Here is a 14899-nt window from a genome sequence, read left to right as displayed (position 1 = left end):
CTACTGATGGGCTCACAGCACCATATGAGGTGCTGGAGATCGAACCTGGGTAGGGGCACATCAAGATAAAACCATACTTGTTATACTATCACTCCAGCCTCAACCATGAACACTTTTTAAACATTTTCTTCTATTTTTTAGTCTCATCCTTTTTTTTTTTTCTTTTTGGGTCACACCTGTCTATGCACAGGGGTCACTCCTGGCTCTGCACTCAGGAATTACCCCTGGCAGTGCTCAGGGGACCATATGGGATACTGGGAATCGAACCCGGGTCAGCCGTATGCAAGGCAAACGCCCTACCTGCTGTGCTATCACTCCAGCCCCTCTCATCCATTTTTTTATTGTGATGTACTGCCAATATTTTTGTGCCTCTATTTGGATCATCACTTAATGTGAGGTTTCAGCTTTGTAACATCTTGTGTTAATTTTCTATAAAGGTTAGTTATTTGAACAATACCAATTTGGATTTAGCATTTGTATTTTAGGAGATTTAAGCTAAATATTAAAGTGAGCAACTAATGAAATTATATCAAATTATAGATTTTTAAATACATATAGGAGGGTTCGCTCTGGCCTTAATAGTGGAAACCATAGTCAGAAGCACATTCTTTTGAACATTGATTAGAGTTACTAACCCACAGAACTTAATGGTAGTGGCTACTGCTAACAGACATGTTAAAAAGGGACCGCCAAGGTTTTGGTTTCTTAAAACCAAGGACTGGACATAGATTGATACTGGGCTCCTCCTAACTTAGAGAGTGACATGGACATCTATGGATTTGCTTTAGGGAATGGTTCTGCTATAAGTTGTGTAACTCCCCAAAAGCTTCAACTTAGAAAAGTGACAATTGTTTTAGAGAGACTGAATCTGCTAACACTAAATGGGAACAACAACAAAAAAGGCAATTTACTGGGGCTGGAGCCATAGCACAGCGGGTAGGGTGTTTGCCTTGCACGAGGTCGACCCAGGTTCGATTCCCAGCATCCCATATGGTCCCCTGAGCACCGCCAGGAGTGATTCCTGAGTGCATGAGCCAGGAGTAACCCCTGTGCATCGCCAGGTTAACCCAAAAAGCAAAAAAAAAAAGGGGGGGGAAGGCAATTTACCTTATAAATTTGAAGCAGCTATAAAATTCCTGACTTGTCCAGGATATTTTTATTTTTATTTTATTTGGTTTGGCTTGTTTGGGATCCACACCCAGCAGGGCTCAGAGTTATTTCTGGCTCTTGGCTTAGGGATCATTCCTGGCATTGCGCAGGGGATCTTAGTGAGATACCAGGACTCTGGTCTGCCACTTGCAGACGAGTGCCCTACCCACAGTACTATTGCTCTGGCCCATTTAGAACATTTTTCTCAAGCAGTTATGGTCAAAAACGAATTACATCTTTGTGTGCTAAACTAACCTTTGGAAGTAAATTAGCAGCTTGCTTGTTTAGCCATTGCTGTCAGTCACCTTCAGACAAATAATAATATATTTTTTAAAAGAACTGAGAATATTTAATAGAAAAGTTTGAGTATTGCATGGAGACTTGCTAAATCTCCAAATGTAGAAATGTATCAGACATTTAAAGAAGATTCAGGGCAATCAAAGTGAAAGTAAAGCTAAATTTATCAGTTACATGGGGGGGCTATACTGTGATTCTTGGTGGTGGAATACGTGCACTGGTGAAGGGATGGGTGTTCGAGCATTGTATAACTGAGACTTAAATCTGAAAACTTTGTAACTTTCCACATGGTGACTCAATAAAAAATAAATAAAATAAAGAAGATTCAGGGCCGGAGCAATCTGACAGCGTGTAGGGCATTTGCCTTGCACGGATCCAATCCCAGTTCGGTTCCCAACATCCAAAATCCCATATGGTGTCCGCCCATGAGCAGCACCGCCAGGAGTGGTGATTCCCGAGTGCAGAGCCGGGAATGACCCTGAGCATTGCAGGGTGTGGCTAAAAAATGTTTTTAAAAAATAATAAAAAGGATTTGTGGTACTTTACAAAAACCTAGAGGCATAACAGTGAATTTTGGAAAGAAATAAATGAGAATCATTTTTCAATGGCCTTGGGTCTTTCAAAGAAAAACTGATAAGGGAGGGATCAGCCAAAGCCTTTTGTCCCCCTGGGACAAAGCCATGCAATAGTTTCATTCTCCGGGTGCTCAGGAGTCAGCAAGTTGGAAATGTGATTTGAAGGCTGGGAATATATTTCTCTGAATGTTCTTTAGTAACTTGTGAGAAAGTGGATTCCTATTCAGTAGTTTAGATTATAGTAGTAAAGAAGTGTCACTGATCTCTGTGATTTGAAAGCCCCTTCGAGGATGAAAGGTTTATGTATCTTTCTTGAAGAAAATCAAGTTGGGTGGTTCTTCTTAAAACTGCCAAATTTTGTGGTAGCCATTAAATTGACTTTTGCTGAGGATGCTTTGATCTAATCTTCCTTCCAAACTTTTTGATATTTTTAAGGTTAAGGACTTGGTTGCTCGGATTCATGGAAAATGGCAGGAAATCATCCAGAATTGTCGACCTACTCAGGTATCTTTGTACCAAGAATAGTATTAAAAGTTTTACTAAATGATATTTTTCAGAGTGTGGTAAAACGCAAAAGAGAGCATTATTGTTTAGTGATTCTTGTGGTAAATTAAAAATTCCAATTTGTATGGTTTATTTTTTTTTTAACTTAATTTCCAAAAGTAAGTGAGCCCATTTTAAAATGTCTTTTTTTGTGGGCTGGAGAGATAGTCCAGTGGGTAGGGCTCTTAGCTTGCATGCACCTGATTTCCAGCACCCCATATTATCCCTCAGAGCCCTCCAGGACTGATTCCTGGAGTGAAGAGCCAGGAGTAAGCCCTGAGCATTGCTCAGTGTAGCCCCAAAATATGTAAGTCTTGTATTACATCAAATGAAGGGTATTTCATTTTTTGCGGGGGATTGTGGTGGATGGGCCACACCTACCAGTGCTCAGGGTCTACTCTCAGCTCAGTGATTGGGACTTTTTAAAGAGGACCACACCCAGTAGAGCTCAGGGCTTCTCGTTCTGTGCTTCTCGTTCTGTGTAAACACTCCTGACAGTTCTGTGGGAAACCAGGGGTTTGAACCTGGGTCATTCCTATGCAATGCAGGCACCTTAACTTCTGTACTATCTCTCATCCACAGAACAATTATCTTAACAGCTTTATTGAAATAAAATTCATATCCTATATATTTTACCCATTTTAAAGGTAGTGTGGCTTTTAGTATGTGCATAGTTGTACAGCCAACACCTCATTGTAATTTTAGAGCATGTTTTTGTCACTCAAAAAGGAATTCTATACCCATAGTCCATCAGACTCCCCAACCACCTGCACTCCCACCCTCACTTGTCACCAAATCCTAGGCTAGTACAGTTCATTTTCTTTTTGTCTGTATATATTTACTTAATTCTTGGTGTCTTTTATGGCTGATTTCTTTGACTTAATACAAATGTCAAATGAATCCATGTCATAGCATATGCCCTTTCTGTTGCCAAATAATCCATTGTATGTATATGTCACCTTTTATTTATTCAGCTTATTAAATGAGTGTTTGAGTTGTTCGAAATTTCTGGTCATTATGAATAATGCTTCCATGAATATTTTATGTGCTAAGTTTTTGTATGAACATGTTTTCAAAGTGAAAACATCTTGAGCATATACCTGATAGTGCAATTGCTGGATTATACTCCATGTTAAATTTTCTGAAGAGAGAGAGAGACCCAGCAATAGTACAGTGGGTAGGGCATTTATCTTGTACACAGCCAACCCAGGTTCAATACCCAGCATCCCATATGATGCCCCTAGCACTGCCAGAAGTAATTCCTGAGTGCAAAGCTAGAAGTAACCCCAGAGCATCTCCGGGTAGGACCCAAAAAGACAAGAGAAAAAGAAAAATCTGACTAATCACCAGACTGCTTTCCAGAGTGCCTATTCCATTTTATATTCCCATGAAAATTCATGAATAATTTTTCCACATGCTTTCTAACATTTATTACCATGTTTTTCATTTTTTCCTGATACTAGAGCTCAGATTCAGGGCCTAATGCATGCAAGGAAAGTGCTCTGCTGCTTAGCCACATCCCTAGCCTATTATCCATTTTACTACAGCTATTGGAGGGTAGAAGTATAATCTAATCTGCATTTTCTTAATAATTAATGGTGTTGGGCCCGAGTGATAGTACAGCGGGTAGGATGTTTGCCTTGCATGCGGCCAACCTGAGTTCTAATCCCTGGCATCCCATATGGTCCCCCAAGCACCGCCAGGAGTAATTCCTGAGTGCAGAGCTAGGAGTAACCCCTGAGTATCACTGGGTGTGACCCAAGAAAGAAAAAAAAAAAATGATGTTAAGCATTTGCCATCTGTATAACTTCATTGGAGAAATGTTTATTCATATCCTTTGTATTTTAATCGGGTTATCTTTATATTGAATTTGAAAGAATTTATATGTTCTTGGGGCCGGAGCGATAGCACAGCGGGTAGGGCGTTTGCCTTGCACGAGGCCGACCCGGGTTCGATCCCCGGCATCCCACATGGTCCCCCAAGCACTGCCAGGAGTAATTCCTGAGTGCAAAGCCAGGAGTAACCCCTGAGCATCGCTGGGTGTGACCCAAAAAGCAAATAAATAAATAAATAAATAAATAAATAGAACAATTTATATGTTCTTGGGTCCAGAGAGATCTTACAGGGGTTAGGCACTCGCATGCAGCTGACCTTGCTTTGATTGTAGCACTGCATGTGGCTCTCCATGCCAGGAATGATCCCTAAGCACAGAACCAGGAGTAAATCCTAAGCATTTTGGGATTTACACAAAAACAAAAAGGGGCTGCAGGGATGGTACAGCCAGTAGGGCACTTGCCTTGCATACAAATGACCTGGGCTCAGTTCCTGGGCTCTCATATTGTCTGCTGAGCCCACCAGGAGTGATCCTTATTTCAGAGCCAACGTAAGCCCTGAAAACAGCCCAAACAAACAAATATATCTTAAAAATATCGGAGCTGGAGAGATAGCACAGCGGGTAGGGCGTTTGCCTTGCACGCGGCCGACCCGGGTTCAAATCCCAGCATCCCATATGGTCCCCTGAGCATGGCCAGGGGTAATTCCTGAGTGCAGAGCCAGGAGTAACCCCTGTGCATCGCCGGGTGTGACCCAAAAAGCAAAAAAAAAAAAAAATCTTTCAGTAGCACTGTAGCACTGTCTTCCCGTTGTTCATCAATTTGCTCGAGCGGGCACCAGTAATGTCTCCATTGTGATACTTGTTACTGTTTTTGGCATATCGAATGTGCCCCGGGTAGCTTGCCAGGCTCTGCCATGCAGGCAGGATACTCATGCAGGTATCTTGCCGGGCTCTCCGAGAGGGACGGATGTGTATAATAGTAAAACATCTTTTTTCTTTGTAGTCTCATGGTCTTGATGATAATCATTCATAGAACAAAGTTTTTGCTTTTGAACACTGTGAAACAGTGTTCAGGGGATCAGGGCCTACTGCTTGCAATTTCTGGACTGAGTGGTTCAATGCTGTGGTGCTGCTTAAGCCAAGGATAATCCAGAGTCTCCAGGTGATGCTAGGGTTCATTTCCCTGGCCCAAAACAGAGTGTTCTTCATGAGCGGAGGGGAGAATGCAAATGGAATAGAGAAGGGGTCACTAAGAAAATGATGTCTGGAGGAACCAGTTGGGATGGGAAATGCATGCCGAAAGTAGATCATGGAATAAACATGATGACCTCTCAGTGTCTGTGTTGTAAGCCATAATGTCCAAAAGTAGAGAGAGTATGGGGAATATTGTCTGCCATAGAGGCAGGGGGAGGGTGGGAAGGGCGGGGTATACCCAGGATATTGGTGGTGGGGAATGTGCACTGGTGGAGGGATGGGTGTTTGATCATTGTGAGATTGTAACCCAAACATGAAAGCTTGTAACTATCTCACAGTGATTCAAAAAAATTTTTTAAATTTTTTAAAAAAACAGAGGGTGTTTTTAGTTTGTATTTCTTTGGTTTTATACTGAGGTCACACCTGGTGTGCTCAAGGCTTACTCCTGGCTCTGTGCTCAAGGATCATTCCTGGTGGTGCTCAGGGAACTCTCTACATATGTATGGTAGCAGAAATCAAACCAGGTTGCTGATCTCTCTGGCCCTGATACTTTTTTTTTTCTTTTTGGGTCACACCCAGCAATGCACGGGGGTTACTTCTGGCTTTTCACTCAGGAATTACTCCTGGCAGTGTGCTGGGGACCATATGGGATCCTGGGAATCAAACCCAGGTCAGCTGAGTGCAAGGCAAACGCTCTACCCCCTGTATAATCACTCCAGCCCCTGGCCCTGATACTTTTAAGTTTCAATGTGTGCAGGTATCTACTGGAAACTTTGAAATGTAGATTCTGGGTTTTGTTTTATTATTGTTTGATTTGGGGAGGTTACACCCAGCAGTGGCTCAGGGACCACTCCTGGCAGGGCTTAGGGGACCATATGGGGTGCAGAGTGCCTTACCTGCTGTAGTCGCTCTCCAGCCCTCAGAGGTTGCTTGTATCGATACCAAAAATAAACAGTAATGATAACTAGGAAAAGGAGTCTTAAGTTTGATATTTTGACTCTCATAGTTGTTATTCTTCCTCAGATAGGCACTTCCTCTTAGAGAGAAGTCTATGAGAGTTCTTAGACTTAAACTAATGGTTTATTATTGGTTTTGTTTCTTTCTTAGACTCTTGGGGGGTAGAAGAATGTTTCAGTTTTTGAACCATTCCCAGTAGTGCTTAGGGGCTATTCCTGATACTGTGCTCAGAAGTGAACCCTACTGGGACTCAGGGAATCATATGTGATATGGGAAATTGAGGCTGAGTCAACCTGCATGCAATGCAAGTACCTGATCTACTATGCTTTCTCTGGCCCAGATTTTTTGCATATTTTTTTTTTTGGCTTTTTGGGTCACACCTGGCGATGCACAGGGGTTACTCCTGGCTCTGCACTCAGGAATTACCCCTGGCCGTGCTCAGGGGACCATATGGGATGCTGGGAATCGAACCCGGGTTGGCCGCATGCAAGGCAAACACCCTACCCGCTGTGCTATCTCTCCAGCCCCTTTTGCATATTTTTGGATCACACATTGTGGTGCTCAGGGCTTACCCCTGGCTATGTGCTCAGCCCCAGCTGTCCAGAAAATCCAGGGTCAGCAGCACTGTGTCTGATGTATTATTACTCAAGCCCTCTGGCCCTTATCAATGTTTTTTTTTTCTTTTTTTTTTTTTTTGTCTTTTCTTTTATCTTTTTTGCGTCACACCTGGCTATGCTCAGGGGTTACTCCTAGTGTTGTTCAGGACCATATGGGATGCTGGGGAATCAAACCCGGGTCGGCTGCCTTCAAGGCTGCAAGGAAATGCCCTACCCTCTGTATTATCACTCTGGCCCCAGTGCTAAGCTTTCTAAACTCAGTAGACTTTGTTTTTAGGCAGCCCATCTTAGTAAATATGGCATTTACTAAGACAAAAGAATTTCATAATCAAAGCCAGCTATAATTTTAATCTTCCTAAATATGACCTCTTCTACCTGTGTGTTGATAAAGGAAACACTGTGCACTTAATTTCTACTTTGTTTTTTAAATTTTTATGCTTTTCATTTAGACCACAAAATGTGAAACTTTGATAACCATAGGGTTTTCAGGGAAATATAACACGTTCCATTCTCATTAAGAAAGCCCATTGATGATTAGTAGTTTTTACAAGAACTAATTTATAATCTGACAATTTTTCTGTGTTGCTTTTTCAGGGGCAGCTTCATGACTTCTGGGTACCAGATTCTTAATAAGAGTTGCAGCCACAAAAATATGAACCAAGAGAAATTCAATAAAACCTTTCCCAAGGATTACTACAGAATCCAATGGAATGCTAAGAAAATGTGCAAGAAATGTGCCACTTGAAATATCCAGTATGAAGCTGGTAATGAAGAAATTGCTGTTTCTGAAGTAGATATGAAACACAATCTACTTAAGTAAACTGGCCTTTCAAAAGAGAATTCTTAATACAAAAAGGGAAGGGCATAAGCAACTAATACTTGCATATCTAACAACCCCAACCAGTTAATTTCAAGCTAATTATCTTTTTAGTTTTGGATGGTATTTGTGGCACTTGTATAATCACACAAAATATGTTAGAAAGGATTTGGACCAACTTTAGGACTTGGAGATGGAAACTAAGACCAGGTTCCAATAGGGTTTAATTTTCCCTCTTGGCTCTTTTAGGACACAAAGGGAAAGCTTTAGTAACAGAAAGGACAAATCTCTTTTAAGACGCCTATAAACCATAGGGGAGGTTTCAGTCTGTGCATTTTCCATCACTCAAGATTTTAATGTTTTTAAAACATGCTTAAACAGGAGCTGGCAATACAGTACAACTGGTAAGGTACTTGCCTTGGCAGCAGTAGACCTGAGTTTCATCCCCTGCACCACATATGGTCCCAGAGCCCCACCAAGAGTGAGTCCTGAACACAGCTGGGTGTGGCCCAGAAAACAAAGACAAAGGGGGAAAAAATACACTTAAATAGTTGAGAAACAGACATTTGGTATTCTGTCCGCTCTCCTGAAGGGGAAAGATGGTGCCATGAAATAGTGGCTTTATTTTCGTGCCAAAACATCCTAGTGCAGTTTGTTTTAGATTTCAAGTGCATACTCATTTTTAAAGCTGGTTAAATTGTAGGTTCTTGGCTAAACTCTAGAATTCTAGCCCTTGTTAGCCATATATATTATCAAAATAAAAGGTTAAAGATCTAAGCAAGTCCAAAAACTTCCTTTCCTGAGTCGGTAACCCTGACAGAGACCTGAGTGGTGGTCGTCCATTCTTTGGGAAAACACTGGGAGGGGGGCGGGGCGGGAGGGAGTTTGTGTGCTTGCACACGCTTATTTCTAATATTGCACTTGAAAACCACAGCTGCTCTAAGTTCTTAAAACACTGGAAAGCCATCCTTTGGTTTAAATAGTTAGAAGTGCACATGCTGGAATCGGCCGAAGGGCCCTTTGAATCCTTTCATGTCGTGATAGACTCTTACTAGCTAACTGAAAATGTCTTTTCTTTTGTCGCCTGAGTGTCCCTTTTAGGAGAGTTTATTTCTAGAATATTAATGCCACCTTTTTTCTTTCTTTTGACTCGGATGACATTGCTCTCCTGAGCACCTTAATGTCTCCCGTTGGAGGAGGGAAAGGGATTTGGACTTGATGTTTATTTTTTTAAAAATAACTCTACCTCTAAATTGAGGCCTAGGAGTAAAGCACCGTCTCTTAAATTTACCCTTAAAAACAGTATCAGTAACCTGTGCCCATGTCAAGCTTCGAGCAGTTAGAGATTTCATAGGGAAAACCAAATAAATTTAGTTCCCGAGAACCCTAGCTGAATGAGGCTCCAAGAGCCAGACCAACAAAAGTTTTACTGTGTTGAGTTTACTGGTAAGATTATCTTGATACTACCTCTCAAGGGTATTGGTAGAAAATGCCACTTACGGATAATAAGATAGATACAAGAGTTATATTTGACTGAGGCTTGAAACTCTGCCATCTATCTGCCAACAGTGGGGGCTTTCACTTCCTGTAATTTAATACTCTGTAGATACATTATTTGTGTGTAATTTTATAAGTGTTCATATTTTTCTCATTTTGCATTGTGTAAAGTGTACAAAATCTCAAAGTATAAAATACTGCTTATATTGCTTGTAATTACAGTGTGTAAATATTTTCTAATCGTGTACATTGATGGGGGGACAGATGGATTATTCAGGTTTTTTTTTAAGTGACCCTTTTATATTGCAGCTCTAACAGATAACTGCCCATCAAACTTAAAACCACTTTGATACATTTTTATTTAGCAGTCCAATAAGAAAAGTCTCTATTTTTATCTTTGTCCATCAGAGAATACTTGATTTGTCCCTTTCACATAGTGGCCAAACTCCAGTTTGGACCCTTGTGCTTATGACTCTGGTAGATGTCTTCGGTCTCCAGGTCATGTTCCAGTCAGTATTTGCATTTGGGTTCTCATTTAAAAAAAAGTTGTAGTTCTCTTTCAGCACAACTAGCCCATGGTTTCCTTCTCCCAAATCAAGTATTATCATCCTTCTCCCTCCTGAGTCCCCAGGCTTTGTCTCCCTCCTGCTGTTGTGCTCAGTGAATGGGATGATTGTGGGGGAGAAAATGTTCATTGCACAGTGTCAGGCCACTTCTGGGACTTGGCAAACAAAGCTTGCACTGAGTGGTGGTGTGTTTGGCAATATTCCCGTGCCAAAAATCACTAATTTCTGTCTTATTTTCTGGATGTGTATGTCAAACTTAGTACCCTTATTGCAAGCTGAAACTTAAGGTACTTATATGTGTTAATGCTTTTGTGTGTAATTGTTCGCCTTTTCTAAACTGCTTTTCTTGTTATCCAAGAATATAATATTAGTTATATCATGTTAAATGAAGAGGCTCTCCATGCACAAAACACATCTATGTAGCAGTATACTAAATAGCCTTTGTACATTTCCACTCTCCTGATGGCAGTGGCGCCTATTTGGAAGGTTGGTTGTTTTTACTTCAAGGTGTAATAGCTTACTTTTTGACTTCACAAAATTCTCCCCAGATGCAAAAGATAGAGAAAATGGTGTGGTGTCATCCAGGCTCAGTGGGAGCATTTTTGTTTTTATTTTTGTCAAAGCAAGGGTAGTTGGTGGGGAGGGGCCAGTAATAACTTGTGGAGTCTTTAAACCAAGTGTGATTTTTTTTTTTTTTTCAATTTAAAAGAGCAAAACTTTGGGGCCAGGAAGATAGAGCTGTAGTCTGAAGGCCTGGGTTCAGTGCCCGGCACCATAAGGCTCCTGAGCACTGCCAAGAGCTACTCCCAAGCACTGAACTAAGTGTAGCCTCTGCCAGGTGTGGCCCCAAAACAAAACAAAAGAGGTGGCCCATTAACAAGGTACTGAGTCAGAGAATTAATGGAAGGACTGTCCTGCTTTGTCTCTAAGGAGGCAGGATTAGGGTACAGGTGACTGGGCATGTAGAGCAGTTAGCATGATCTGTGGTGGTTACTTTTTCCTCATTAACAGTGTTGTGTACCTCATTATCTCTGCATTTGCTTTCCTTGGTAGCCCTGTCGGCCAGTTATCCACCAGCTGTTATGCAGTTTACAAGTAAATGCAGATTTCCTTTTTCTTTTTTTCTTTTTTTTTAATATTTTATATTACATCTTGTTAAAGTCCTATGAATGTATATGTGTGATTAAAATGGCTTTTTCTCAGTTTGAACATGTGTTCGGTCATATTTATTTGGAAGTGGGCATGGTTAAGTATCTGAAATCTGATTCATTCCCTTGCCTCATTCTCTAGTTTTTAAACTAGTTCTTTTCTTCCTCTTCCTTTGGGTTCTTCATCAGTCTTTTAGCTTGTTGTCTCCTGTTTCTGGAATGCATAAAGCCATAATTATGCACAGTTCACTTCTACATGACCCAATCAAGAATTGGCTGGATGGGGTCCAGAGCCGTGGTGCAAGGGGGAGGGCGCTTGCCTTGCACACAGCCTGCCCGGGTGGCTCCCCAGCACCCTGTAGGGCTCCCCAAGCCGCCAAAGATGTCCCTGAGCACAGAGCCAAGAGTGAGCCCTAAGTACTACCAGGTGTCACCAAAAAAAAAAAAAAAACTGTTTTCTAGTTAGAAATTTGGCAATCTCATTCCAGTATTTGTTCATTCTTTGTGTCCATGAAATAACCACTGTCCTTCTACATGCTAGGCACTTTTTTTAAAAAATTTAGTAGGGATTTATTGATGAACAACAGAAAAGAGTTCCCAGAAATCTTACTTTCTGGTATCCAGATTAAAATATCCCTTGTCAGAGAGGCCTGGAAAGGAATCCTCCTGACCTGACTCTGACTCTAGGGCCCAGGACCAAGGAAGGGAAACAGTGCAGATTCAGGGCTCTGGACCACTTCCCAACTACTAGGTACCTACAGCTCTGGAAAAAACAGCTGGGAGAGACCTACATGGACACTTCCTCACAGAAGAACTTCTATGAGCTCATAGAAGGGCACGGTTGCTAAAGGCCTCAGTTCCAGAACTAGCATCCTCCCTTCTCATACTCTAGTTCCAAGGAACCAGTCTGTGAGCACTTTTCTCTGCCAGAGAAGTGAGAGACGGACAGCCCAAGGCAAAGCTGAGATGCTGCTGTAAATTCCCACTAGGAGGCAGGTACTGGCCTTCTTGCCCACAGTCCTAACCTCAGCTCCTCTATTCACCGTACCAAACATTTGGATCTTTGGCAAGTCACTTAATCTCTCTGACCTTTAATTTCTTCATCTGCTTTTTTTGGTTTTTTTTTTTGGGGGGGGTCTCACCTGGATCACCAGGTACAGGGGTTACTCCTGGCTTTGCACTCAGGAATTACTCCTGGCGGTGCTCAGGGGACCATATGGGATGCTGGGAATCAAACCCGGGTCAGCTGCGTGCAAGGCAAACACCCTACCCACTGTGCTGCCGCTCCAGCCCCCTAATTTCTTCATCTGTTATAAGGGAAGAGTAATGGTTTCCACTCAGAGATTGTAAAAACTAAACGCACTATGTATGAAGTGCTTAGCAAAGATCCTTTTGTACTGCAAAAACTCAGTAAATGTTAAGCTGTCTCTTCTCAGATGACAAAATTAATCTTAAAAGTTTTGATAATGAGGGTGGGAGAGATAGTGTAACAGGATCCTTGTCTTGGACACAGCTGACCTGGATTCAATTCTTGATCCCTGAGCCCAGAGCCAGGAGTGAGCCCCAGGAGTAAGTACTGCTAGGTGTGGCCCCAAAACAACAAAATGGTTGAAAATACAATAGTAATGAGTTTCCATTAACCCCCAAATAAAATTGATCTTAAGGCACTTCTGAGCAAATCTGTCTCCTAAGTGTCATATGTATGTACTCCATTTCAGTGCTCCAGAATCTTCTCTCTGTTCATGATTTTATTTAAGACCCATCTTGCGGGACTGGAGCGATAGCCCAGCGGGTAGGGCGTTTGCCTTGCACACAGCCAACCCAGGTTCGATTCCCAGCATCCCATATGGTACCCGAGCACCGCCAGGAGTAATTCCTGAGTGCATGAGCAGGAGTAACCCCTGCTCATCACCGGGTGTGACCCCAAAAGCAAAAATAAAATCCATCTTGCTAAGCTGAGAAAGGGGTGGTGGTGATTTTTTGGTGATTTTTCCAGCATTAATGGCCATATCCTGACACTCCTTTTTCCTTGCTAACCCATTTCCCAGGCCGGAGTCAAGAGAGGGCAAACCAGAAGGCCCAGCTTTAGGTCTCACTCCAAGACAACTGACTGAGAGGAAAACTTAACAGGTAAAACAGGCTCCTGGGAGGCACAGTGGAGCAGTGACACTACAGTATTGTTGCACTGGGGACAGTGTCTCTTGAAGAAGCACATCAGCTGTCTATGTGGCCTTGTAAAGATCACACTACCTAAAGGGAAATCTTCGGGTAAACCAGAGGTGGAGGTAGTAGAGCAGGAACAAAAATGCTGCCCCAGTGAAAAGAAAACAGGACAACCTGACTAGGCCAGAGAGTTCTCTCGCCTCAGGAAGCCTCTGGTCAAGTTTCCTGAGCGCCTATCTCAGCTCTCCCTTCACCTACAGCAGTGAGTAAGTGCCCTCCGCAAAGCTTGGAGCCAAAACACTGATGTAGAGATGGACAAGGACGCTTCGCTCTGCCCTCAATCACTTTTTTTTTCTTTTTGGGTCACACCCGATGATGCTCAGGGGTCACTCCTGGCTCTGCACTCAGGAATTACTCCTGACAGTGCTCGGGGGGGACCATATGGGATGCTGGGAATTGAACCCGGGTCAGCCGCATGCAAGGCAAATGCCCTACCCACTGTGCTATTGCTCCAGCCCCACCAAACACTCTTATAGTAGAGTTGGTTGGGGAGAATAGCCTTGCAGAAACAAAACCCTTTGCATTTGTGCTCTGGTCTGAAATAACTGGAAGGTTTTCAAATAAGATCCTGTCAGCCACACCGTGAAGGAAGCAGCCAGGATACTGACGTTCAGGGTGAAGAGCAGCCTAGTGACTTGTGTCCCAGCATATCCGTTCACTGCTGCTTAGGATTCCTTTCTTGGCGTGCTTTATTTGCAGAGATGAATATTGTTAATCGATGGGGGTTCTCTTAAGTACTGTCACATCTGATTGTGAGTTTGAGATTTGGTTGAGCAGACCCCAGAGAGAAGTGGACTGAGATCAGCCTGCATTATCAGAAGCACTGCCCAACTATATAGTTTGGCAAGTGCCATGCTGGAACTCTGATTGTGATTTCCAGTGTGATTCACAAATTTTGTTCACTTGAAAATGTGTGAGGTGAGGGGCTGGAGCGATAGCATAGCGGGTAGGGCGTTTGCCTTGCACGCGGTCTACCCAGGTTCAATTCCCAGCATCCCACATGGTCCCCTGAGCACCGCCAGGAGTGATTCCTGAGTTCAGAGCCAGGAGTAACCCCTGTGCATTACCAGGTGTGACCCAAAAAGAAACAAAAAAAAAAAAATGTGAGGTGGTTCTGAGTCTGCCCATCAGAGCACTATATATTGGGGAAAAGTAAATACACTACCCTACCCACTCTCTGGCCCATCATCGGACCACTTCAGTGAAAAAAGCCGTGCTTTGTAGCCTACAGATGAGTGAAGTGCTGACCCTACCACTGTCACTTTGGCCTACTTGCTACCTCCTTAGCCCAGCTCCTCGTATACTGCCCCTTCCAGTTTAGTTCCTGGTTCTGTGGAGCTAGCATCTCTCTCTCTCTCTCTCTCTCTCTCTCTCTCTCTCTCTCTCTCTCTCTCTCTCTCTCTCTCTCTCTCTCTCTCTCTCTCTCCTCTTTCTCCCTTTCTCCTCTCTCTCCCCCTCCCCACCTTCCCCTCCTCCTCCTCC

The 14899-nt window shown here is 42.8% G+C and overlaps 1 protein-coding gene across 3 annotated transcripts in view; it reads left to right on the top strand.

Moving 5' to 3' along the window:
- The window catches only part of SLF2 (SMC5-SMC6 complex localization factor 2), a 56845-nt gene extending 45590 nt beyond the window's left edge, over nucleotides 1–11255 (top strand). For all 3 annotated transcript variants that reach the window (XM_055118975.1, XM_055118976.1, XM_055118978.1), the window contains 2 exons: nucleotides 2457–2525; nucleotides 7761–11255. In XM_055118975.1, coding sequence (XP_054974950.1) covers nucleotides 2457–2525; nucleotides 7761–7796 — 105 coding nt within the window. In that variant the 3' untranslated portion in view covers nucleotides 7797–11255. The remainder of the gene's footprint in view (nucleotides 1–2456; nucleotides 2526–7760) is intronic.
- Nucleotides 11256–14899: the final 3644 nt, after the last annotated feature.

This window comes from Sorex araneus, chromosome 11 (assembly GCF_027595985.1).
Source record: "Sorex araneus isolate mSorAra2 chromosome 11, mSorAra2.pri, whole genome shotgun sequence".
Lineage (NCBI taxonomy): Eukaryota > Metazoa > Chordata > Mammalia > Eulipotyphla > Soricidae > Sorex > Sorex araneus.
This window is presented reverse-complemented; position numbering and strand designations above follow the sequence as displayed.